Genomic DNA, 25,302 nt, shown 5'->3' with positions numbered 1-25,302 from the left:
AGAGACGAGAGGAGGTGGACCAAGCAGCATCTCCAGGATGATGTGTAGCCCTGCAATTCTGAATCAGCAGATCTGAGACCAAGAATCTGCTCTGTTAAAAAGCACACCCTCTTCACCCCCTGATCCTAAGGCAGAAGATCCAAAGACCACATTTCGATAAAGACTTTCCTAAAGATTCCCCTAAAGGAAATCAACCCTGAAGGTTCACTGGAAGGACTGATGCTAAAGCTCCAATGCTTTGGCCACCTGATGGGAAGAGCCAATTCATTGACAAAGACCCTAATGCTAGGAAAGATTGAGGGAAGGAGGAGAAAAGGGTGACAGAGGATGAGATGGTTGGATGGTATCATTGACTCAATGGACATGAGTATGAGCAAACTCCGGGAGATGGTGAAGGACAGGGAAGCCTGGTGTGCTGCAGTCCATGGGGTCGCAAAGAGTCAAACACAAATAAGCAACTAAACAACAACAAAGATTTTCTAAGAGCCACCAGTTAAGAGCTCAGTCTTTGGGACTGAACTTGAGAGGGACTTCCAGCTTTGTCACTACGAGCTGTGACTGTGGGAAAATGATCTAATGTCTCAGACTCAGTTTTCTCATTGTCAACATGAGGGCAATAATAACATTTAGCTCATACACTAGGCAATATACATCAAGCTCTTAGCTCAAAGCATGGCTTGGCTTTTTTAAAATTTTTAATTGGAGGATAATTGCTTTACAATGCTGTGTTAATTTCTGCCATATATCAACATGAATGAATCAGTCATAGGTATACATACATATGTCCTCTCCCTTTTGAACTCCCCTCCTACCCCATTCCACCTCTTGAGGTTGTCAGAGAGCACTGGGTTTGAGCTCCATGTGTCACATAGCAAATCCCCACTGGCTGTCTATTTTATATATGATAATGTACGTGTTGCCATTTTGCTCTTTCGTCTCTCCCTCTCCTTCCCCCATTGTGCCCACATGTCTAGTCTATGCCTGTGTCCCCACTGCCACCCTGCAAATGTGAACCATCTTTCTAAATTCCACATATATGCATTCATATACAATATTTGTTTTTCTCTTTCTGACCTACTTCACATAGTATAATAGGCTCCAGGTTCGTTCACCTCATCAGAGCTGACTCAAATGCATTCCTTTTCATGGCTGAGTAATATTCCATTGTATATATGTACCACAACTTCTTTATCCATTCATCTGTTGATGGGCATCTAGGTTGCTTCCATGTCCTAGCTACTGTAAATAGTGCTGCAATGAACATTGGGGTACATGAGCCTCTTTCAGTTATGGTTTCCTCAGGGTTCAGTTCAGTTCAGTCACTCAGTCATGTCCGACTCTTTGCGACCCCATGAATCGCAGCATGCCAGGCCTCCCTCTCCATCACCAACTCCCGGAGTTCACTCAGACTCACGTCCATCGATCAGTGATGCCATCCAGCCATCTCATCCTCTGTCATCCCCTTCTCCTCCTGCCCCCAATCCCTCCCAGCATCAGAGTCTTTTCCAATGGGTCAACTCTTCGCATGAGGTGGCCAAAGTAGTGGAGTTTCAGCTTTAGCATCATTCCTTCCAAAGAAATCCCAGGGCTCATCTCCTTCAGAATGGACTGGTTGGATCTCCTTGCAGTCCAAGGGACTCTCAAGAGTCTTCTCCAACACCACAGTTCAAAAGCATCAATTCTTCGGCGCTTAGCCTTCTTCACAGTCCAACTCTCACATCCATACATGACCACAGGAAAACCCATAGCCTTGACTAGATGAACCTTTGTTGGCAAAGTAATGTCTCTGCTTTTGAATATGCTATCTAGGTTGGTCATAACTTTCCTTCCAAGGAGTAAGCGTCTTTTAACTTCATGGCTGCAGTCATCATCTGCAGTGATTTTGGAGCCCAAAAAAATAACGTCTGACACTGTTTCCACTGTTTCCCCATCTATTTCCCATGAAGTGATGGGACCAGATGCCATGATCTTCATTTTCTGAATGTTGAGCTTTAAGCCAACTTTTTCACTCCCCACTTTCACTTTCATCAAGAGGCTTTTTAGTTCCTCTTCACTTTCTGCCATAAGGGTGGTATCATCTGGATATCTGAGGTTATTGATATTTCTCCCAGCAATCTTGATTCCAGCTTGTGTTTCTTCCAGTCCAGCGTTTCTCATGATATACTCTGCATAGAAGTTAAATAAGCAGGGTGATAATATACAGCCCTGACATACTCCTTTTCCTATTTGGAACCAGTCTGTTGTTCTACGTCCAGTTCTAACTGTTGCTTCCTGACCTGCATACAAATTTCTCAAGAGGCAGGTCAGGTGGTCTGGTATTCCCATCTCTTTCAGAATTTTCCACAGTTTATTGTGATCCACACAGTCAAAGGCTTTGGCATAGTCAATAAAGCAGAAATAGATGTTTTTCTGGAACTCTGTTGCTTTTTCCATGACCCATCGGATGTTGTCAATTTGATCTCTGGTTCCTCTGCCTTTTCTAAAACCAGCTTGAACATCTGGAAGTTCACGGTTCACGTATTGCTGAAGCCTGGCTTGGAGAATTTTGAGCATTACTTTACTAGCGTATGAGATGAGTGCAATTGTGCGGTAGTTTGAGCATTCTTTAGCATTGCCTTTCTTTGGGATTGGAATGAAAACTGACCTTTTCCAGTCCTATGGCCACTGCTGAGTTTTCCAAATTTGCTGGCATATTGAGTGCAGCACTTTCACAGCATCATCTTTCAGGATTTGGAATGGCTCAACTGGAATTCCATCACCTCCACTAGCTTTGTTCATAGTGATGCTTTCTAAGGCCCACTTGACTTCACAGTCCAGGATGTCTGGCTCTAGGTCAGTGATCACACCATCGTGATTATCTGGGTCGTGAAGATCTTATTTGTACAGTTCTTCTGTGTATTCTTGCCACCTCTTCTTAATATCTTCTGCTTCTGTTAGGTCCATACCATTTCTGTCCTTTATTGAGCCCATCTTTGCATGAAATGTTCCCTTGGTATCTCTAATTTTCTTGAAGAGATCTCTAGTCTTTCCCATTCTGTTGTTTTCCTCAGGGTATATATGTGCAATAGTGGGATTTTTGGGTCATTTGATAGTTTTATTGCTAGTTTTTTAAGGAATCTCCATGCTGTTCTCCATAGTGGCTATATCAATTTACATTCCCATCAACAATGCAAGAGGGTTCCCTTTTCTCCACACCTTCTCCAGAATTTATTGTTTGTAGATTTTCAATGATGACCATTCTGACCAGTGTGAGGTGACACCTCATCATAGTTTTGATTTGCATTTCTCTAATAATGAGTAATGCTGAGCATCTTTTCATGTGTTTATTAGCCATCTGTATGTTTTCTTTGGAGAAATGTCTGTTTGGGTCTTCTGCCCACTTTTTGTTTGGGTTGTTTAAATACTGGGTAAATGCAGCTGCTTTCTGCCTGCCCCAGCCTAACCCAAACTCCAAGGCAGGCCCCTCTTCCTCTCCCAGCTACTGCCTACCAGACCACTTTGAGGATAGCGCTGGGTACCTGGAGATATTGTGGCCTGGTGCAGAGAGGGACAGGAGAGCAAAGTGACAGGTGAGACACCTCAGGGATGAGCCCAAAAGGAACAGGAAGGAGGAGGAGACATTTTCAGAAAAGGCACTTCCTGGGGAATCAAACCACAAGACAGTCTGTTTATAGCTATCCACTTCATTAGGATGTTCTACTCAGAAGTGAAGTGAAAAGAGGGGAGACTCTCGAAACAGAATTACAAAGTCAGCATGTTTTATTTAATTAGAGTGGTGTTACATAATATTGGGAGAATTGTGAGTATAAGCATTTAAGGACCCAAAATGCCCATTTGTGAAGCGTGACTGCCCCAGGGGGTCTCTGTTATGGTCCCCAAGAATGCTTTCACATGAAACTGGGGGTCAAGGGGCGATAAGGCTATGCATCCACGGCCACTGGTGAACTGACTGTCTGAGCTGTGGAGCTGCTGGGGGCAGGGAGCCCTACGGAGGAGTAACCAAGTGCACTTTACCAACAATCTCCTAAGAGGGGTTGGCAGAATGTGTTTTCACTGTGTAGCTCAAAGGCTGAACCTGTCAGCTGGCAAGGTAGGACCTTGTGCCCCTCCCTCTCCTTCATACAGAAACTGTTAGATGGCTCCAACCGTCCCTGACAGGCCAGGACTCCAATGCTCAAAGGCCTGATATCCCCTCCACTTGCTACAGGAGTCAAATCCATAAAGAAGAGCAGAAACTCACCAGTAAAGGTAGTAGAAGAAGGAGAGGAGATAGAAGGCCAGCTTACACCACGCCTCCTTCTGACAGTAACTCAAGGTGTCTGCGTTCATGACCACCGGTGGGTCATAGGCGAGCTCGGAGCTGTCTGCTGGACAGTGGAAATACCTGCAGGGAGAGCAGACAGGCCGTCATCGGTTCTGAGACCTGGGAGGGACATGGGAAGTCACCTGGGCTGAGTCCTCCTGATGCCTGGCTTCCCTCTGAGGAGTCACTGCCAAGCAGTCATCTGCATTCTGCCAGAATCACTGCCCAAAATACAGCCCAGGAATCACTAAACAGTGGCTCAACCACTATCCTCCAGCAGGTGGTAACACCCGAGTATGCAGATCCACCAGCGTCACATTCGCCCCACACACAGGTGACAGAAGGAAACCATGTCACTTGGGAGGTACCAGGAAGAGCCTCCTTTCTCCAGGGATGTGGGTGGGTGAAGGGTGGTCTGTGTTGTGGGCAGGTCGGGGGGGTGGTGGTGTCTGTTATGTGTACAGATCTGGGCATCACTAGGGGCACAGGTGTGTGTGGACGTCAGTTGCATCTCTGCCTCCCAGTGTTGCTGTACCATAATTTTACCATAAATATTCATTACTTCGGATTAAACAATTCCTTTTGGATTATCCTCCTCCCAGACCCTCTTTTAAAATCCCAGATACTCTGGAAGGGACATCACATTCCCACTTGAGTGCGGAGGAGTTTACAGGTAATTTTCTCCTTGAGAGAAGGACGAAAATTATAAAAAGAACATCGGCCATTGCAGGCAGAGAGCTGCTCCAGAGGGAAATGGGGTGAACCCAGAGAGCGCTGGGAGGAGGGGGCAAATGCAGACTTGGTGTCATCTTCAAAACATCGCCTTGGCGCAGCGTGAACCCGCTGTGCTCACAGGAGGGGAGAGACTCCAGCTGTGCTGGGTGAGACCTCGGGAAGTGGTCAGGCAGGAGGTGAGTCTTGCCCCTGAGGCTGTCCATCTGTCTGGCCCTTACAAAGACACTGCCCCCAGGGTCTCAGCCAGCACCTCATTCAAAGCCAAAGAACAAAGTGCAGCTGAAATCGCTCTGCAGCTGCTTTTTTGTCAGCCTGGTGAGGGAATCAGGAAGCCGGGTGCAAATTAGTGGCTCCTGTGAGGCTCTGGGTCCCGCCGTGGTCCTCGAGGGAAATGGAGGACCAGGCGAGGGGTCTGATGGGCTTAATCACACCGGCTTTGAAGAGCATCCCCGTAATGCAGCAACTCCCGGAGCTGGTATTTCAGTTCCCTCTTCATCCCCTTCAGAGGACTGCGCTGACATTATCTGTCATCCACGCTGTGCCGAGAGGAAATCACAAGCCAGATTCAATGACATCTGCCAGCTCACAGCCCTCCAGGCCACTCACCGCTCCTCTTCCTTGGAGCAGATTTCAAAACCTATTTGCTTTTGCTGTGGCCTTGTTCCCAGGTGACATCATTAAGTGGAGGCAAGGGTGGCAGGGGGGCTGAGTGGCTCAGGGACTGAGCTTCTTTGGGTCAGCCATTAACCTCTCTGAACCCCAACTTTCACATCTGTAAAATGGGACTGAAACTGCTTACTCCAAAGGGCTGCTGTGAAAACTGTGTGAAGTGATGGGTCCAAATAATCTCAAAGAACAGATGCTGAACAAAAGTCCTGCTGTTCTACTTGCAATTAAGCGAACTGAGAGCTAAGCAGAGGGGGCTTTAACTGCCCTAGAAACATCGCTGGGCTGGACCTTCGGAGAGGAGAGGTGGGCAGAAAGGAAAGAGAGGGGGGTTCAAGGACTCTGATTTGTAAAGGACACTTCCCTTCCTCAATCCTTTTTCTTTCATTTTCTGGGTACTTACAAACTGCCAGAACTAGGCTAGATCTGTCAGGGATTCAAAAACATAAGGCTAACTTCCTACTGGCAAGAAGATTGCAGTCACTTCCTTATACACAGAAATGTTCCAGTGTAACGGCATGGCTGGCTCTCCCTCCCTTCCTTGTGGAGGGGTGAGAGCCCTAAGAATCAGTGCACTAACCAAACTTCGGCAAATAAATCACATTTTTGATACCCTGGATTAACAACGAAGTGTTTGAAGAACTTTGGGATAAATGACTTTTAGAGGGAGAAGAGCCAGCCGTCAGGTGACAAGGACATGACCTGTGTTCCCTACAGAAATGGACCTGCCATGTCCCAGCTGAGTAATGCTGGGTTGTGACTCAACCTTGGTAAGTCTTTGTGACCTGTGTGTACAACCCACCTTTTTGTTGTGGATATTGGACGAGGCAGACATGAAAAGTCTCGGGGTGGGTACTCAATCCATTTCAACACCATAATGTTTCTATTTGACTTCTCTTTAAATTCAGATTTTAGTAGGTTCGGTTTAGTTCAGTTCAGTCGCTCAGTCGTGTCCGACTCTTTGCAACCCCATGAATCGCAGCACACCAGGCCTCCCTGTCCATCACCAACTCCTAGAGTTCACTGAGACTCACATCCATCGAGTCAGTGATGCCATCCAGCCATCTCATCCTCTGTCGTCCCCTTCTCCTCCTGCCCCCAATCCCTCCCAGCATCAGAGTCTTTTCCAATAAGTCAACTCTTCGCATGAGGTGGCCAAAGTACTGGAGTTTCAGCTTTAGCATCATTCCTTCCAAAGAAATCCCAGGGCTGATCTCCTTCAGAATGGACTGGTTGGATCTCCTTGCAGTCCAAGGGACTCTCAAGAGTCTTCTCCAACACCACAGTTCAAAAGCATCAATTCTTCGGCGCTCAGCCTTCTTCACAGTCCAACTCTCACATCCATACATGACCACAGGAAAAACCATAGCCTTGACTAGATGGACCTTTGTTGGCAAAGTAATGTCTCTGCTTTTCAATATCCTATCTAGGTTGGTCATAACTTTTCTTCCAAGGAGTAAGCGTCTTTTAATTTCATGGCTGCAATCACCATCTGCAGTGATTTTGGAGCCCAGAAAAATAAAGTCTGACACTGTTTCCACTGTTTCCCCATCTATTTCCCATGAAGTAATGGGACCAGATGCCGTGATCTTCGTTTTCTGAATGTTGAGCTTTAAGCCAACTTTTTCACTCTCCACTTTCACTTTCATCAAGAGGCTTTTTAGTTCCTCTTCACTTTCTGCCATAAGGGTGGTGTCATCTGGATATCTGAGGTTATTGATATTTCTCCCAGCAATCTTGATTCCAGCTTGTGCTTCTTCCAGTCCAGCGTTTCTCCTGATGTACTCTGCATAGAAGTTAAATAAGCAGGGTGATAATATATAGCCTTGACGTACTCCTTTTCCTATTTGGAACCAGTCTGTTGTTCCATGTCCAGTTCTAACTGTTGCTTCCTGACCTGCATACAAATTTCTTAAGAGGCAGGTCAGGTGGTCTGGTATTCCCATCTCTTTCAGAATTTTCCACAGTTTATTGTGATCCACACAGTCAAAGGCTTTGGCATAGTCAATAAAGCAGAAATAGATGTTTTTCTGTAACTCTCTTGCTTTTTTGATGATCCAGCGGATGTTGGCAATTTGGTCTCTGGTTCCTCTGCCTTTTCTAAAACCAGCTTGAACATCTGGAAGTTCATGGTTCACTTATTGCTGAAGCCTGGCTTGGAGAATTTTGAGCATTACTTTACTAGCGTGTGAGACGACTGCAATCCCTGACCTCGGACGTGGGGTAGCTCCTCTTGGCTGCCTCCCCTTGGGCATGGGGTCCTCCCGGCTTCTGCCCCTGACCTCGGACGTGGGGTAGCTTTTAGTAGGTTACCTTTACATAAAAGGACTTTCGTATGTAACTGAATCATCTTCATTCCTCCCTAAACCTGCATCCTGCTCTTGGTCACCTCCTAGCAACCCAGCCTTGACATGCCCCCTCTTCTTCACCTCCTGTTTCCAATTATTGGCCAAATTATGTCCAGTTTACCTCTCCAGACCTCTCCCCCTCTTCTCTCTTCATCCCAACTTCCATTACCTGGGACAAGCCTTCATTCTTTCCACCTGGAATTTCACCAGAACCTCCTAATTAGATTTCGTCCTTAAAATTTCACCCTCCTACCCAGCCTTCCCGCTGCTGTCAGGGTCAACCATCCTAAAAATCGGATCCGGCAATGTCATTTTCCTCCTGGAAAGCTCCTGAGAGAGAGCCATTCCCTACAGAAGAAACGTTTCCAACTTCCTGCCAAGTCATTTCAGACCCTCCACACCTGATCCCCAGCTGCCAACGCCATCTCTGCTCCCTTTCATCTCAGGACCCCACAGCCAACCACACTGAACAACCGCTGCTCCCCAGAACACCAGGAGCTCTCTTACCTCTGAGCCTTTGCACAGGCTAGTCCCTTAACCTCGAATGTGCTTTTCCAGATTTCCCAGTGCTGCCCCTCCATTCCTCTACATTCTACCCATGCTCCTCATACACCTGGTAAGAATATATTTCCCTCCACCACTAGGGTATATATTCCTTGAAGGTAATATTATATTTTACATTCATCTTGGAATCCCCCACAATGTCTGGCCCATAGTGTGTCTTCCATATGTTTGCTAAATGAAGGAGTGAATGTTCCAGACGTGACTAAATACAGGTTATACTGTATGGTATGATGACAATGATTAAATGTTTGTGGGGGATCAAAAGTGTGGCTCATTTATCTGTACAATTGCATCTTTTACTACTTTGGTATACGCTTCCCCCACCCCCAACCCACCTTCTATACCCATATGGTGATTCTCTTTTACAAAAAGCCCAAATCATATGATCTGATGCATGGTCTTAGCAGGGAATAGAACATTTAAAATCAGAACTGTCCCAGAAAATGTAGCCCATCTGGTAGGTGGGTTATTTTTATTAAGATATAATTCATATGCCAAAAAATTCACCTTTTAAAAGTATACAATTCAGTGGTTTTTAACATACTCACAGCATTGTACAACATCACCAGTATGTAATTTCAGAACATTTTCATCAATTTCAAAAGAAAATAGCGTACCCATCAGCAGTCACTCCTCACTCCCACTCCCTTCCAGCCCCTGGCAATCACCACTCCACTTTCCATCTCTATAGATCTGCCTATTTCGGACATTTCTTATAAATGGCTTTTTGTGATTGGCTTCTTTCCTTGTAGCTCAGCTGGTAAAGAATCCACCTGCAATGTGGAAGACCTGGGTTCAATCCCTGGGTTGGGAAGATCCCTTGGAGAAGGGAAAGGTTACCCACTCCAGTATTCTGGCCTGGAGAATTGCATGGGGTCGAAAAGAGTATTCTGGCCTGGAGAATTTCCATGGGGTCGCAGAGAGTCAGACATGACTGAGCGACTTTCACTTCACTTCTTTCACTTGTAATATGTTCAGGCTTTGTCCATGGTGTTGCATGTATCAGCACTTTATTGGTTTTCATTGCTCAGTAACACTCCATTGTAAGGATATTTCACATTTCATTTGTTCATTCATCTTTTGATGGACATTTGGGTTGTGTCTTTGTTGTTGTTGTTTTTTAGTCACTGAGTTGTGTCTAACTCTTTGCGACCCCATGGACTGTAGCCAGCCAGACTCCTCTGTCCATGGGGTCTTCCAGGCAAGAAAACGAGTGGGTTGCCATTTCTTTCTCCAGGGGATCTTCCTGACCCAGGGATCAAACCCACATTTCTTATGTCTCCAGCATTGGCAGGCGGATTCTAGATTGCTGAGCCACCAGGGAAGCCTTGGTTTTGTCTACTTTGTGGCTACTGTGAATAATGCTATCAGATCAGATCAGATCAGTCGCTCAGTCGTGTCTGACTCTTTGCGACCCCATGAATCGCAGCACGCCAGGCCTCCCTGTCCATCACCAACTCCCGGAGTTCACTGAGACTCACGTCCATCAAGTCAGTGATGCCATCCAGCCATCTCATCCTCTGTCGTCCCCTTCTCCTCCTGCCCCCAATCCCTCCCAGCATCAGAGTCTTTTCCAATGAGTCAACTCTTCGCATGAGGTGGCCAAAGTACTGGAGTTTCAGCTTTAGCATCATTCCTTCCAAAGAAATCCCAGGGCTGATCTCCTTCAGAATGGACTGGTTGGATCTCCTTGCAGTCCAAGGGACTCTCAAGAGTCTTCTCCAACACCACAGTTCAAAAGCATCAATTCTTCGGTGCTCAGCCTTCTTCACAGTCCAACTCTCACATCCATACATGACCACAGGAAAAACCATAGCCTTGATTAGACGGACCTTTGTTGGCAAAGTAATGTCTCTGCTTTTGAATATGCTATCTAGGTTGGTCATAACTTTCCTTCCAATGGCTGCAGTCACCATCTGCAGTGATTTGGGAGCTCAAAAAAATAAAGTCTGACACTGTTTCCACTGTTTCCCCATCTATTTCCCATGAAGTGATGGGACTAGATGCCATGATCTTCGTTTTCTGAATGGTGAGCTTTAAGCCAACTTTCTCACTCTCCACTTTCACTTTCATCAAGAGGCTTTTGAGTTCCTCTTCACTTTCTGCCATAAGGGTGGTATCATCTGCATATCTGAGGTTATTGATATTTCTCCCACCAATCTTGATTCCAGCTTGTGTTTCTTCCAGTCCAGCGTTTCTCATGATGTACTCTGCATATAAGCCTTTAATGCTGATCTGTGAGGGTTGAGGCTGTGGTTAGTGGAATCTATAGGAAGAACCTTCCCTTACTGGACTGCTATCTGAGAGCAACTTGCAGAGAAGGCTTTGGGGTAAGGGTAACCTGGGAAGGGGTGAGAGGAAGGCACAGCTGGCTGGTCCATGTGGGGGATGTCATCTCTACATGGCAGGCTGCCTGAGCAGGAAAGGGAAGGATGGAGCAGTCCCAAGCAGACTTACCTCCAGAAGTGATAGAAGAGTAGAGGGACATTCAGCCCCAGGGTGAGCCACTCCTGAGCACACAGGAACATGATGCAGAAGAGGCTGTGGATGGAATATTCTGGCAGCACCAGCTGAAGAGGAAGCAGAGACACAGGCCTGAGTGAGAGGGAGGAGAAGTCCCACTCCGGCCTCCACAGCATCTGATGTCTGCCTGGATACTGCCTCCAACATGCTGATGACACACAGCCCCTACCCCCACACAGCATCACAGAGTCACTGCCCCCGGCCATTTCTGGTAAGTTCTCCTCTTTATGTGACCAGAGCCATGCTTTATACCTAGCCCTAAACGGACAGAGACCCTCAGTACCCTACATACCAGAACAGGGCACTTGCTTCAGAGGGTCACCCATGGATGACCCCCTGGGAGAAGCAGAAGAGGCCATCCAGCCCCTGTGATGTCTGACCCCGGGCAGGACCCACTGGAAGAACACTGATAGGGTTTTCAGTGATTCAACAACTGCCCTGCTCCTGTTTCACATATAGAGACTCACAAACCTAAAGCAAATATTAATATGTGTGCATGCGTCCTAAGTCACTTCAGTTGTATCCAACTATTTAGTTCAAATAAAGGAGACTTGGGGAAACGGCATTTTGCTTGATGGTGGATGGATCCAGAAGAACCTGAAAAGAACGACATGTAATGATAAAAGAGGGAAACTTTAGCCTCCAGAGGGAAAAGAGTCTGGTCCAGATCAAGAAGGATCAGACGGTAGAAGGTGACCAGCAGGAAGACTAAACCTCCCAACCCCAATCTACCCACACTGGTATAAATGGTAAAAAGAGCTCAACGACTGTGAACCACCCCCTCCTAAGGGTGGTTACATCTTAACAGAAAGTAAAGCTGAAACAGAAATCAAAGTGACTATAAAAGAGAAATCTGGTACCCAAGCAAGTAGCAAGGAAACCCTAAAACAGAGATATAAATGCACCATCTTTCTCACTCATAGAGGAATAAATATTTAATGAATGAGTATTTAATGAATGTATACATCTATGTCGGGACGGGGGGTGGTTAGTCTCTGGGCATTGTTTAGACCATGATGAATGCCTTGATCCAGCTAGCATAGTCTAACCATCCTTCAAGACCTGTCTCAAACACCACTTTCTAATGGAAGCTCTGCCCATCCCACCACACTGTCCCCTCCTCCCTAAAGGTCTCAGCCCCGCAGGATGCTTTCTGACCCTCACCCAGGGGATTCTCCAGGTCCGTGATGGAGTCATGACGTTCCTCCCACCTCTCAACACACCTAGATCTCTTCCAGGATCTACTCCACAAGTCTATAAACTGTCCTGGCCAAACTCTATTTTCTATTCTTTTCTCATCTCCATTTGCACAGTGCTTTTTTGCACTTAGTAGAGACTTAGCAAGTATTTGACAAAATCAGTTGAACTGACCATGCGCACATGGCTGGAGCATGGCTGGGTGGCATCAGGTGTGCAGCCTGTGGCCACAAACCAAAATTCCTCTGGATGGGAAATAAACTGCCTCTAACTGTCCCATCTGGGGGAAAGCACACGACCTTGGTCTCTTTCGTCTCTCACTTTAGTCAGATTAGCCAACTGCCCCAGATGACAGATATAGTGAGGGACACGCATTTGGAATAAATACATGCAGAGGCACATGTGGAAGAAATGCATTTTGTAAGTGGCATCTTCTTTCTTCTCAAGTCCAGAGAAGAATGAACTGCATTGACCCACATCTTATAATTCTCAGGCAGTAATCCTAGAATCAACTTACAAGAGCCAGCAGTGACCTCAGTGGGGGAACTGGGCACAGCCAGCCCCTGTGAGCCTGGACCATCTGGTAGGAGGGGGTATGTCCCATCATTTCTCCTCCCAGGACCTTGCAGCCATCTTTACCAACCCCATCTGTGCCCAGCCAAGGCTCCTCCTTACCTCCTCCTGCTTAAAGAGAAAACCCCCCTCCTCCCTCCTCCAGTTCTCAGCCTGCCAGCTCCAGGGGGCAGTGGCTGTGACCTCTACTACTTACATCTCTTCATTTTTTAATCATCAATTTCAGACACTTATGCCGAGGTAATTAACATGTTAAGAGACAGCCACTACGGGCCTGGATCATCCCCGTCTGCAGCTCCAGTGACAAATCTCCGACTGATTACAGGCCCCCCTATTCATCACCATCACTGCTTCTCTCTTCGGAGCTTGATTTATAGTGGAAGCTGCAACCTTCTGAGCAGGGAGGCTTCGTCACTGTCACCACACGGAGGAGAACTGCTTAATGGAGGCCACCTGGGTGCACAGGGGATAAAAGCTGAGAATCCGTGCTGCTCTTGGTGGCTTCTCCCTGCTGCCTCTGCCTAACACTGAGCAGCACCCTTGCAGGTGGGACAGCAAGGGTGCCCTTTATGTCCACGCACTGTTTTTCTCCTGCTTCCCCAGGAGGTCCCTGTTCTGTGGCGGGGACTGTTCCTCTTGGACCCACTGAACCTTGGCCAGGCCACGTGCTCCGGACCTGCACAGTGGGCGTTACTGCTGCCCCCTACCCCCCAACCCCACCCCGGCTCCCCTCCACTCCCACCCCCCTGCCCCCGCCCCTCACACTTCCTGCGTCTGCCCTTGGGATGTCACTGGGTGGGGCTGAAGGGCTGTGAGCAGAATCGGCTGGAGAATTTACCAGCCAAGACAAAGCACTCTGGGGTCTCTTTCTCTCCCCTATGACACAGCAAAACACACTTAGGGTGGGGGGTCCTCCATCATCCTGAAGCCATAAGTGAGGAGAGAGGTGCTGGGGCAGCCAGGGATGGACACCCAGCATGAACAAGAAAGAAATGCAGTTTGGAGGGTTTGGTTTGGTTTGTGTTTTTGTTGGGTGTTTGGTTTTGTTTTTTATGGTTGTTTGGTTTGTTTGTTTGGCCAAGTCATGCAGCATGCAGGATCTTAGTTCCCTGATCAGAATTCCAATCCACCTGCAGTCTTAACCACTGCACTGCATTCTATGCTACTGAGATTTGGGAGCTGTTTCTTACCATAGCATCATTTAACCCATCTTGTCTGGTACAGAATGAGTAATCAGTGGGAAGAGCAAAGTGGTGACTCCTCCTGATGAGCAGCCCGCCCTTGCTTTCACCAGCACTGGGTACACTGAGGCAGGGGCTGAATGATCACCAAGTGGGCACAATGCTTATTTTCCGTGTGGGCTGTTTGGACTAGCTGCCCCATCCCAACCCTGCTTATCTCACTCTTCTACAAAGACTGTCCCTGAACCTCCTGGGCCAACTACAGGAACACTGAGGGGAGCACTGACTGTCCCCCCACCATCCTGAGTCATCCCCTTCAATGGAAAATACTGTTTCCTTCATAAGACAAGCTGTTGAATGGTGCCAATCTCATTCTTTCATACAACAAACAGAGGAACTGCTTCACACAGGCCCCAGTCTATTGAATTCCTGTCTCATTACGCCTTGCTTTACAGAGTCATAAATACTAAATAAGTGGTCTCAATACAGGTATTGTGAGATTGCTGTAAAGACTGCAATTCACTCCAACCAGGGGGCTCACGGAAGGTTTCGTCATCAAGGTGGAATCCAGGAAACTTGAAAGGATGAGTAAAACCTAACCACACGAGGAAGCTAGAAGTCAGCCCTCCAGGAACAGGAAATGATGGGACAAAAGAAAGAGGTGACAGTCACCACCTGGGCGGGTTCTTCACAAGCCCACCTAAAAGGCTACTTAGTCACCACTGAGTGGATTAAGGCCAGGCCTGATGCGAGCCAAGTTCCGGGTAAATGTTCATTTTATTCCCCCCCTGCTGGGACCCAGCTTTCTCATCCCCCAGGGCTGCAGCCTTTGTGTGTCGCCATCATAAACTGCAGCATATGGGCTGGTCATGAGAGTACGATGACAGCACAGCCTCCTGCCACTCCACCCTGCCCTGATGCTCGCAGAGGTCAAGTATCAGGTGACATTCTCGGAGCACACTAGCAAAGCTCAGACACTTGTCAGTGAAGACCTCAAAGGGTTCACCCCCGCCACCACCACCCCCAGCTTCTTCCATGGCCTCTAAGAGGATGGATAGATGAGGATCACCTATCCTGACTCCCTGCCCAGATTCTAGTCCTCAATTTCCAGTTCCTGGCAGATGCTTCCATCCAGATAGTTTGCAACCACCTGGTGCTGAAAGCTCAATCTCCTCCCAGCACCTGTAAACTTTATCTCCTAAACGTCCAATTTCTGCTAACAATAGCCATCTCTGGCTTCTCTGTCTTATCCATTTCTCACCCCACAGTTTCCAAATCTTGCCATTTCTTCTTCACAGCCACTTGGATTTGCTCTCCCTTTTTAAATTTCCCCTACTGGTCTACTTCCCCTACTGGAGAATGGGCCCCAGCACATTCTCCCAAGGCTGGTGCAAGAACTTTCTAGCAGGTTTCTGTCCCTGGACACTGCTCTGTCCAGCAGAGCAGCTACCTCTTCTTCCTATATGTGCCACACTCAGCTCAGCTCTAAACTTTCATCCACCACCTGTTTTCCCCAGGAATTTTATTTTCTTTCTACTTAAGCATCATCTCATTCATTCATGTATCCATTCATTAGCTGCTTTAGCCCACAGAGATTTCTTTGGAAGGAATGATGCTAAAGCTGTGGCCAGTACTTTGGCCACTTCATGCAAACAGTTGACTCATTGGAAAAGACTCTGATGCTGGGAGGGATTGGGGGCAGGAGGAGAAGGAGACGACAGAGGATGAGAAGGCTGGATGGCATCACTGACTCGATGGACGTGAGTCTGAGTGAACTCCGGGAGTTGGTGATGGAGAGGGAGGCCTGGCATGCTGCGATTCATGGGGTCGCAAAGAGTCGGACACGACTGAGCGACTGAACTGAACTGAATAACCTTTACTCATGATGGGAGAATACTATAATAATGTATCGATGTCTGTCTTATTTCATTGTGGTGGAGAAGGGCCTGGGGGCAGGAAGAGAAGTTCTTCTAACCCCTAAAGGGAGAGAAAAGAGAGAGGGAATGCTTGGAGTTGAAGCAAAGGAATGAAGCTCCCTAGGGAGAGAGTGGATTCCCTAAGACTGGGGAGGAGGAGATGGCGAAGGTGGAGAGGTGGTACGAAGCATCCCTAGCAGTGGGATGCACTCCTGGCTCCCACCAGCATCCCAGTGGGGCAGGATTTCTGAGGGGCTGGGATAAGCCTGGCTAGGGCCAAACACCCTAAGAGCCAAGACACAGAAGCCACGGGGAAGGTCCCAGGGCTGCGTGTAGCTTGAAGGGAGTGTCAGCTATGAGACCACCCATCTTTCAATGAACCCTGTTGACTCAGACAATAAGCTTTTCTGCTGTGATCACACTGAGCTAAAAATATTAGCCCACTATCTCAACGTGTTATATAAATTCTTACCAGTTACATAATGATCGACGGTATGATACTGAGAAAAGCTTATTTCCCTCATCTGTAAATGCCAACATGTGCAACCTACCGACAAAGTTGCTAGAAGGGACTCAGGGTGTCCTGTGACAGTGCTCTCAAGGCGGAAGAAACATCAAAGAAAGAAAGATGTCGTTGTGGAGATGAAAGTGATCATTATCTTTGTTAATGGTCACATGTGAGCTATTTGCCATGCTCAGGCAGGTAACGTGTCAAGTGAAATGTCCCAGAACCCAATTTAGTTTCTTGAGTCTCCATCCGATCTCCTCTGACCTTCCCCTTCTCTGATTAAACCAAGCTTCCAGCTTCACCAAATGGGAAGAAAAACCCACAGCTGTTTAGCAGCCTGCCCCAGTCCTCGCCTGTTTTCAACAACAACCCAGTTCCCTGTGTGTCTGTCCTGAGGTTTATCTTCCCCAGGAGCCAGTGACTATGAAGAAGAAGAAAAGATAATGTCTCTTTCATTTGATTGCCCAGCCCACACCAGACTGGCCCTAAAACAGAGATGCCCTTCTGGGATGAGCAGGGCGGAGGCAATCTTCTCATAATGTCCAGCATGGGGATCTGTTCTCCAATTGTCCCCATATGAACCATCGTGCACATAATTCACATGAGGAGGAGGAGACTGCAGGATAAGAGGCACAGGATGGCAGCTCAGGAACCTGGGATTTTGCTAAACTGGAAGACTATAAAAAAGCATCCAGGCACTGTCAGGAAACCTTATTCTGTCTTAGTCCCTTTACTCAAAGGAAGGCACTTTCTCTTTAGTTGCTCTGGGTAAAGCTCTCCTGGCATGCTGCAGTCCATGGGGTCACAAAGAGGCGGACAGACTTAGTGACTGAACAACAACAGCAAAGCTCTCCTGGAGAGGGTGCTCCCCCGCAGCAGGGAGGCAAGGGCCTGCACCAGACGGGCCGAGGAGGGCCGCCCAGACTCGCCAGTCAGCCTCCGCAGAGGCAAGGCTTCCCTGCAGCCTCTGCTCCCTCCGGTAGAGGGCTGGCATCCCAACCACAGATGGCACAATTAAGGAGGAACATCCCAACAGCTCGGACTTGGGTTGGGCCAACTGGAGTGTTGCCTATTTGATGATGCTGGCACGTCAAGCTGTTTGACCTCCTGGATTCTGCATCAATGTTTATCCAGGATTTTTATGGGGAAAGCAGATGACTCTGGTACATATGCAACTTGGCCAAATAAAAATGCAATTAGAATTGTAATTTAAAGTCACCATAAAATTGGGGGGTGGGGATGACAAATTAGGAGGTTGAGATTAACAGATATACACTACTATATATAAAATAAACAACAAGGACCGACTGGATAGCACAGGAAACTATATTCGATACCTTGTAATAACATACAATGGAAAAATAATCTGAAAAGAGTATATGTGTTTTATATACATATAACATATATATTACATATATACATTACACAAACACACACTGTGTAATTTGTGTGTGCTGTGCTAAGTCACTTCAGTCATGTCCAACTCTTTGTGACTCCATGGACTGTAGTCTGCCAGGCTCCTCTGTCCATGGGATTCTCCAGGCAAGAACACTGGAGTGGGTTGCCATGCCCTCCTCCAGGGGATCTTTCCGACCCACGGATCGAACCTGCATCTCTCACATCTCCTGACTTGGCAGGCAGGTTCTTTACTACTAGCACCCCCTGGGAAACATATATATATTTATAAACTGAATCTATATATAAATATATATATATAGTACCCCTGTGCTATACAAAAAGGATCTTCATGACCCAGATAACCACAATGGTATGATCACTCATCTAGAGCCAGACATCCTGGAATGCAAAGTCAAGTGGGCCTTAGGAAGCATCACTATGAACAAAGACAGTGGAGGACATGGAATTCCAGTTGAGCTTTTTCAAATCCTAAAAGATGATCCTGTGAAAGTGCTACACTCAGTATGCCAGCAAATTTGGAAAACTCAGCAGTGGCCACAGGACTAGAAAACGTGAGTTTTCAAGGTCACTTTTCATTCCAATACCAAAGAAAAGTAATGCCCCAAAATATTCAAACTACTGCACAATTGCACTCATCTCAAACACTAGCAAAGTAATGCTCAAAATTCTCCAAGCCAGGCTTCAACAATACATGAACCATGAATTTCCAGATGTTCAAGCTGGATTTAGAAAATCCAGAGGAACCAGAGATCAAATTGCCAACATCCATTGGATCATAGAAAAAGCAAGAGAATTCCAGAAAAACATCTACTTCTGCTTTATTGATTATGCCAAAGCCTTTGACTGTGTAGATCACAACAAACTGGAAAACTCTTCAAGAGATGGGAATACCAGACCACCTGACCTGCCTCCTGAGAAATCTGTATGCAGGTCACAAAGCAACAGTTAGAACCAGACATGGAACAACAGACTGGTTCCAACTTTGGAAAGGAGTACGTCAAGGCTGTATATTGTCACCCTGCGTATTTAACTTCTATGCAGAGTACATCATGCAAAATGCTGGGCTGGATGAAGCACAAACTGGAATCAAGATTGCTGGGAGAAATATCAATAACCTCAGATATGCAGATGACACCACCCTTATGGCAGAAAGTGAAGAGGAACTAAAGAGCCTCTTGATGAAAGTGAAAGAGGAGACTGAAAAAGCTGGCTTAAAACTGAACATTCAGAAAACTAAGATCATGGCATCCGGTCTGATCAATTCATGCAAATAGATGGGGATACAATGGAAACAGTGAGAGATTTTATCTTCTTGGGCTCCAAAATCACTGCAGATGGTGACTGCAGCCATGAAATAAAAAGACGCTTGCTCCTTGGAAGAAAAGCTATGACCAACCTAGACGGCATATTAGAAAGCAGAGACATTACTTTGCTGACAAAAGTCCATCTAGTCAAAGCTATGGTTTTTCCAGTAGTCATGTAGAGATGTGAGAGTTGGACTATAAAGAAAAGCTGAGAGCTGAAGAATTGATGCTTTTGAACTGTGGTGTTGGAGAAGACTCTTGAGAGTCCCTTGGACTGCAAGGAGACCCAACCAGTCCATTCTAAAGGAGATCAACCCCGAATATTCATTGGAAGGACTGATGCTGAAGCTGAAACTCCAATACTTTGGCCACCTGATGCAAAAAACTGACTCATTTGAAAAGACTCTCATGCTGGGAAAGACTGAAGGCAGGAGGAGAAGGGGATGACAGAGGATGAGATGGTTGGATGGCATCACTGATTCAATGGACTTGAGTTTGAGCAAGCTCTGGAAGTTGGTGATGGACAGGGAGGCCTGGCATGCTGCAGTCCATGGGGTTGCAAAGAGTCGGACACGACTGAGCAACTGAACTGAACTGAAACTGAATCACTTTGCTGTACACCAAAAACTAATACAACACTGCAAAAAAAGAAAAAGAAAAAGTCACCATAAAATCAATCTGACAGATGCCAACTGTATGCACACCAGGAACTGCAGGCGTGGCTCTGTGCTCTTTGCTGCCAGCACGTCTCCCAAATGCCTGGGCCAAGTATTGCTTTGCCCTTGTCACAGTCAGGATCAGACCCTCACATCCAATCCCAGGAGACAGAGCCAGGCCTCAAGGGAACCAGGCACTGATCATTTCCCCCATGAGCCTGTTCTGCAGGAACACAGGGGAAATAAGGGGAGACAGTAAGATAAGGAGACTCTGCCTGAGTGACCCAGGGCCTGGACACAGCATTTTCCCTCTGGCCTGCAGAGGCCAGGAGGTGAGAGGGCACAGAGGTGGGGAGGGAGTCACAGAGCACTACCTTCTACCACGGCGGGGCTTCCTCTGCAGGGCTCCCACTTTCCAACCCCACAGGGCCCTCTGGCTTCCTCCCATCCTCTCCTTCACCCACCTTTCCTGAGCATCTGTAATCCATACTGGGGAAGTTTCTGCTGCTTTCTTAGCACCCAGGGGCCTTGCTCTGAATGAGGAGAAGGCCACAGAGAGAGGAAAATGCCCACGGAGAGAAGAAGACAGCTCACACCCCACTGTCCCCTGCTCTTGGCCACCTGGAGGGAGAAGCCCCAGTTGACAGCTCGGCCCCGAGGCCTCTCCTGGGACACAGCCATGACAAACCCGTTCCCCCTGGTCACACATGCTCTACACACCAGCCCTGCCCCTGCACACTGCTCTGGCTTCCCGCTCCCTGCCCTGATTCCTGGGAGCTGCCTGATCCTTTCAGTCCCGAGTGCTCCTGGGGGACCAAGTTCCACCCTGACTCCCATGGGCTCCAGGAAGCCCAGTCCCCCGGCAGTTCCCCACTAACTTTGCCCTGTGCTGGGGACGCAGGAGGAAAGTGGGCATGACCAACACCATGAGGAAGAGGCCACTGCTCTACCGACCCGACACTCCCACCAGCCCCCTCTCCAGCCCATGTCTTCAAGCTTCACCATTATCCAGCAGTGATTCCCAAATGGTATGGTACTTCTGAATCACCTGAGGGTTTTGCTAAAATGCAGATGGCTGAGCCCCACACCTAGCATTTCAGATTCAGTAGGTCTGGGTGAGGCTTAAGAATCTGCCTTTCTAACCAGCGCCCAGGTGAACCGCTGAGAACCTCAGGCCTCAGAGTGTGGTCATAGGACCATCATCAGCACCACCTGGGAGCTTGTTAGAAACACAGAATTTAGGCTGCATCCAGACCGCTGAATAAGAACTTGGTGAAGGCTAACAAGATCCCCAGGGGATCTGTATGCACAGTAAAGTTTGAGAAATGGCTGCTTACCACTGATTCCCAAAAGAGGGCCCTCCAGCCACCTGCAGCAGAACACCTGGGACGCTTGTTTAAAATGCAGATTTCTGAGTTTACACCCATCTACTTGCTAAGATAAACTCTCCAGCCAAGAATCTGCGATTTTCAGAAGTATCCCAGGTGATGTTCTTAAACACTGGAGCTGAGATTCATAGCCAAGAGTTTGAAGAACACAAAAGGCAGAGGCTTCCATTTTCAAGACCCCGGGTTCCAGTCTCCCAGCAGGGCGGTGACAGTCCAGCGCTCACAGAGTAATGCTCACTAACTACTGCTCATGGACTGAGTCTGGGCAGGTAGTATATGCAGATAAGGGTGGTAGTGTCTGGCTCCCGGCTCTCCAAGCCACTGCCACGTGGGAGAATCCCCATGAGGCTCCCTGAGAAACCAAGGCCATGGTGTCCAACCTTGAAGGGTTAGCCTTGGCATCTTCCAGGGATGGAGGTCACCTCTCGAGCCTCCTCTCCCCTCCAGAACCTCGTGGCCTCTATTTCCCAGTATCTTCTCTCTGTCCCCAGCAGCTGACCCCCAGACCTCTAATGTCACACACAATCTCCTCCTGCCCATCTCTGGCCTTCCCTGTGTCTCAGTGGACTTTCTAGACCTGGGAGATGACTGGTTTGTTTTCGGAACAAACCTTTGGGGTTCCAGTCCTGCCCGGCCCAAACCTCCCAGCCTGCCTTTATCACCATTTTCATGCAGCTTCAAGACACACTTGAATTTCAAAAGCCTCTCTTCCAGTTTCCTCACATGCTTGTTAAATTACTAAACTACCTATAAGCCCACTCAAGGAGGAGGTGAGAATAAAAGCACGCTCTCAAATAATGCCATATTTTTAAAGGGACAAAATTCTCCTACAACTAGCTGGCAATTCAAAGACATCTTAAGCTAACACTTGTAGCTACCCACTCCTTCCTTTCTTTCTCTAAGCCAGGGATGAGAAGAGTGGGAATTTTCGTGTTCAGAATACAGGGAGTGATTAGGCAAAAGTTCAGATTGTTTGAGAGGAGAGAGACAAACAGAAGGGAAAGTTCTAGAATGAAAAGGGCAGAGGGATAAGTGATTGACAAGCCTTCCAGAGCTGAAGAGCTCCACTTTTGCACTCAGTCAGTAAATATTTATTATAAGCCCTTGGATGCATGGATGCTAAGTCACTTCAGTGGTGTCCAACTCTGTGATCCTATGGACTGTAGCCCATCCGGCTCTTCTGTCCATAGGATTCTCCAGGCAAGAATACTGGAGTGGGTTGCCAAGCCCTCCTCCAGGGGATCTTCCTAACCCAGGGATCAAACCTGCGTCTCTTATGTCTCCTGTACTGGCAGATGGGTTCTTTATGACTAGCGCCACCTGGGAAGCCCATAAGCCCTTACTAGGCAGTGAATGCAAAGCAGTCTCGCTGGGGGAGACTGGCGTGTCTCCACGGATTCTCCAGCATGGAAACCACGGATTCTCCAGCACAACAAATGAGAGCTGAGGTATAGAGGCAGCATGAAAGCAGCGCGAGGAAGGAAGAAAGGAAAGAAGAAACATCCACTCTGAATGAGGAGTTGAAGGAGGGCTCGCTGGAAGAGGATGGCCTCTGAGTTGAGATGTAGAAGATTAGCTGTATGAGGAAAAGCAGAATACTCAAGCTGGGAGCCAGCTGAGGTGTTAGATGATTAGATGAGAGAAGAGAGGAAAAGATTACTCTCAGAAATCTTCAACAGCTAGGTGATGAAATTTATTGAGATGAGTAGCATTGGAAGAGGAAATGTTTTGCAGGGGGTAAAATAAGGGCTCAGGACTGGCCAGTGGTTGAGAAGTCTGTAGGAGAGTTGAGTGTGGAGGATTGGTCCTCAGAAGAAGGAGTTGGAGACTATAGAAACACTGATGGTAAACGAAATTAGGATTGCCTGGTAGGAGAGTGCAGAGTGAGATGAGATCAAGAACAAAGTCCAGGTTAAAGTCCTTAGGTTCACCAATATTCAAGGGGTGAGCAGGCCAACGAGGCGAACAACAAAGGGCAACCAGACAGGCAGGAGGAGGACCAGAGGGCACAGGGTCGTAAAGCCAGGGGATCTTGGTGGTTGGAGGTGGAAGGAGAAATGGGCAGCCAAACACTGCTGGGGGAGATGAACATCATGGGAGGGAAAGATGCCCACTGGATTCGGGGACAGGGAAGCCATTTCATTCACTGTGAAAAAGAGCCTGGTGAAGAGCAATAGCTAGGCGCATGGGGATAAGGGCTTTGTTTTTGTCTGTTTTCAGGAAGGCACATGAGATAAACAAAATTTCCTATGGATATGGACAAGTCCTACAGTAATAGTGCTCCCATCCTTCACCATATAAGGTGACATGAATCTCTGGATTAGCCCAAAGACTGAACGGCAGGTGGAAAAGGGTTTGTTTTTTTAATCAAACAATCAACTTTCAGGTGAATTTCTGGAATGCAGACAATCCATTTAAAAGCTGGCGACAGCCCGTGCTTCTTCTGTAGCCCCTGCAGTTCTGAGGAATAATGTTGCCAGGGGTCCTAGAGTAAGTGTTTGATAATAACTCATCCATGAGTGGATGAATGGAGTGATCCTGAGGTCCCTCTAATCACTTCTCTATGGAATTTCAATTGTGGCCAGCTCATTCATTCCATCCACTCATTCAACAGACATTATTCAGGGGCTAGCCTGTATCAGAGCCTGGGCCAGCCAGAACTTATACCACTTCACAGAGCGAACGTGCGGGAGGCACAAACAAGTCCTTCAAAACACATCCTGCTGCCACCTGAGAAGTGCAAAGCAGGCAGCTCTCCACACTCCTTGGAAAGTAAGGATCCCCAGCGTGTGTTTACTTCCATGCAAAGAGCAAAGGAAATGGGCCAGTACACGCCTCCTCTTGACTCGTCACTATCTTTCACATTTTCCCTGGTGCCTATAAGAAATCTGTCTTGATAAGATGATTCGCAGTGAGTTTAAGGAATGAGAGGGTCTTAAGAAAGTATATATTTTTGCGAAGCTGTGCTGATAGAGAACTCTGGAAATGTTTGACTAAAACATAAGGGCTGGTGTTATCCTGTCTGTGACTCCCAAGCTGATGTCTGGAGGCTGCTTTAATTTCAGGGAGCCCAGGCCCTGTAGAGACTGCTTAGAACAAACACAACATTAATGCTATGCGTTTCAGACTAACTAAAAATTACACTGAAATGGAAGGATCAAAAGTCAGACCAAAGCACTAAAAAGACAGATTTCATACTGGGTAGAAAATAGCACATACTTTTCTCCTTGCAATAAAGCCAGCTATAAGCATATATGCTGGTTGATATAATAATAACTAATGTTTATTCAGCCCTAGGGCTTCCCTGGTAGCTCAGATGGTAAAAAATCTGCCTGCAATGCCGGAGACCCCAGTGCGATTCCTGGGTTGGAAAGTTCCCCTGAAGAAGGGATAGGCTACCCACTCCAGTATTCATGGGCTTCCCTGGTGGCTCAGACAGTAAGGAATCCACCTGCAGTGCAGGAGACCTGGGTTCGATCTCTGGGTTGGGAAGATCTCCTGGAGGAGGGCATGGCAACCCACTCCAGTATTCTTGCCTGGAGAATCCCCATGGACAGAAGAGCCTGGTGGGACAGTCCATGGGAACACTGAGTTGGACACAGCTAAGCAACTAAGCACAGCAAAGTACATTCAGCCCTAACCACTATGTTAAGTGTTTACTGCCTTATCCATTTATTCCTTGCAACAACCTCTGAAGGAGGAGCTCTTACAGAGCAGGAAATTAAAGCTCAGAGAAGTAACTTGATCAGGGCTATATGACCTTGGGCAAGTGGTCATATATGTGGACTGAATGTGGACTCACAGATGTAAATCCCTGGACACACACACATCACATATTGTGGATGAGGCACTAGAGGAGGTCATCAAAAGGACAGGACCACCAGGTGACCTTGAAGCCAGATCTGAGCACCTGAAGGCTTCTCAACCCCTCGCCTGTCCTTGCAAGATACACACAGCCTCCTGTTGCCATAGTGGCAGCTGCACCAAGGATGTAGCCTTGAGAGAGTAAGCTGCTGTTGAG

General features: G+C 47.4%; 1 protein-coding gene across 2 annotated transcripts in view; it reads right to left on the bottom strand.

Moving 5' to 3' along the window:
* The window catches only part of CNIH3 (cornichon family AMPA receptor auxiliary protein 3), a 131,135-nt gene that overhangs the window by 5,918 nt on the left and 99,915 nt on the right, over positions 1 to 25,302 (bottom strand). For both annotated transcript variants that reach the window (XM_070768032.1, XM_019976977.2), the window contains 2 exons: positions 11,074 to 11,186; positions 4,241 to 4,384 (listed from right to left, as the gene is read on the bottom strand). In XM_070768032.1, the coding sequence (XP_070624133.1) occupies positions 4,241 to 4,384; positions 11,074 to 11,186 (257 nt within the window). The remainder of the gene's footprint in view (positions 1 to 4,240; positions 4,385 to 11,073; positions 11,187 to 25,302) is intronic.

The sequence above is a fragment of the Bos indicus genome, chromosome 16 (assembly GCF_029378745.1).
Source record: "Bos indicus isolate NIAB-ARS_2022 breed Sahiwal x Tharparkar chromosome 16, NIAB-ARS_B.indTharparkar_mat_pri_1.0, whole genome shotgun sequence".
Classification (NCBI taxonomy): domain Eukaryota; kingdom Metazoa; phylum Chordata; class Mammalia; order Artiodactyla; family Bovidae; genus Bos; species Bos indicus.
Note: the sequence above shows the minus strand (reverse complement) of the source record. Positions and strands in the feature narration are given on the sequence as shown.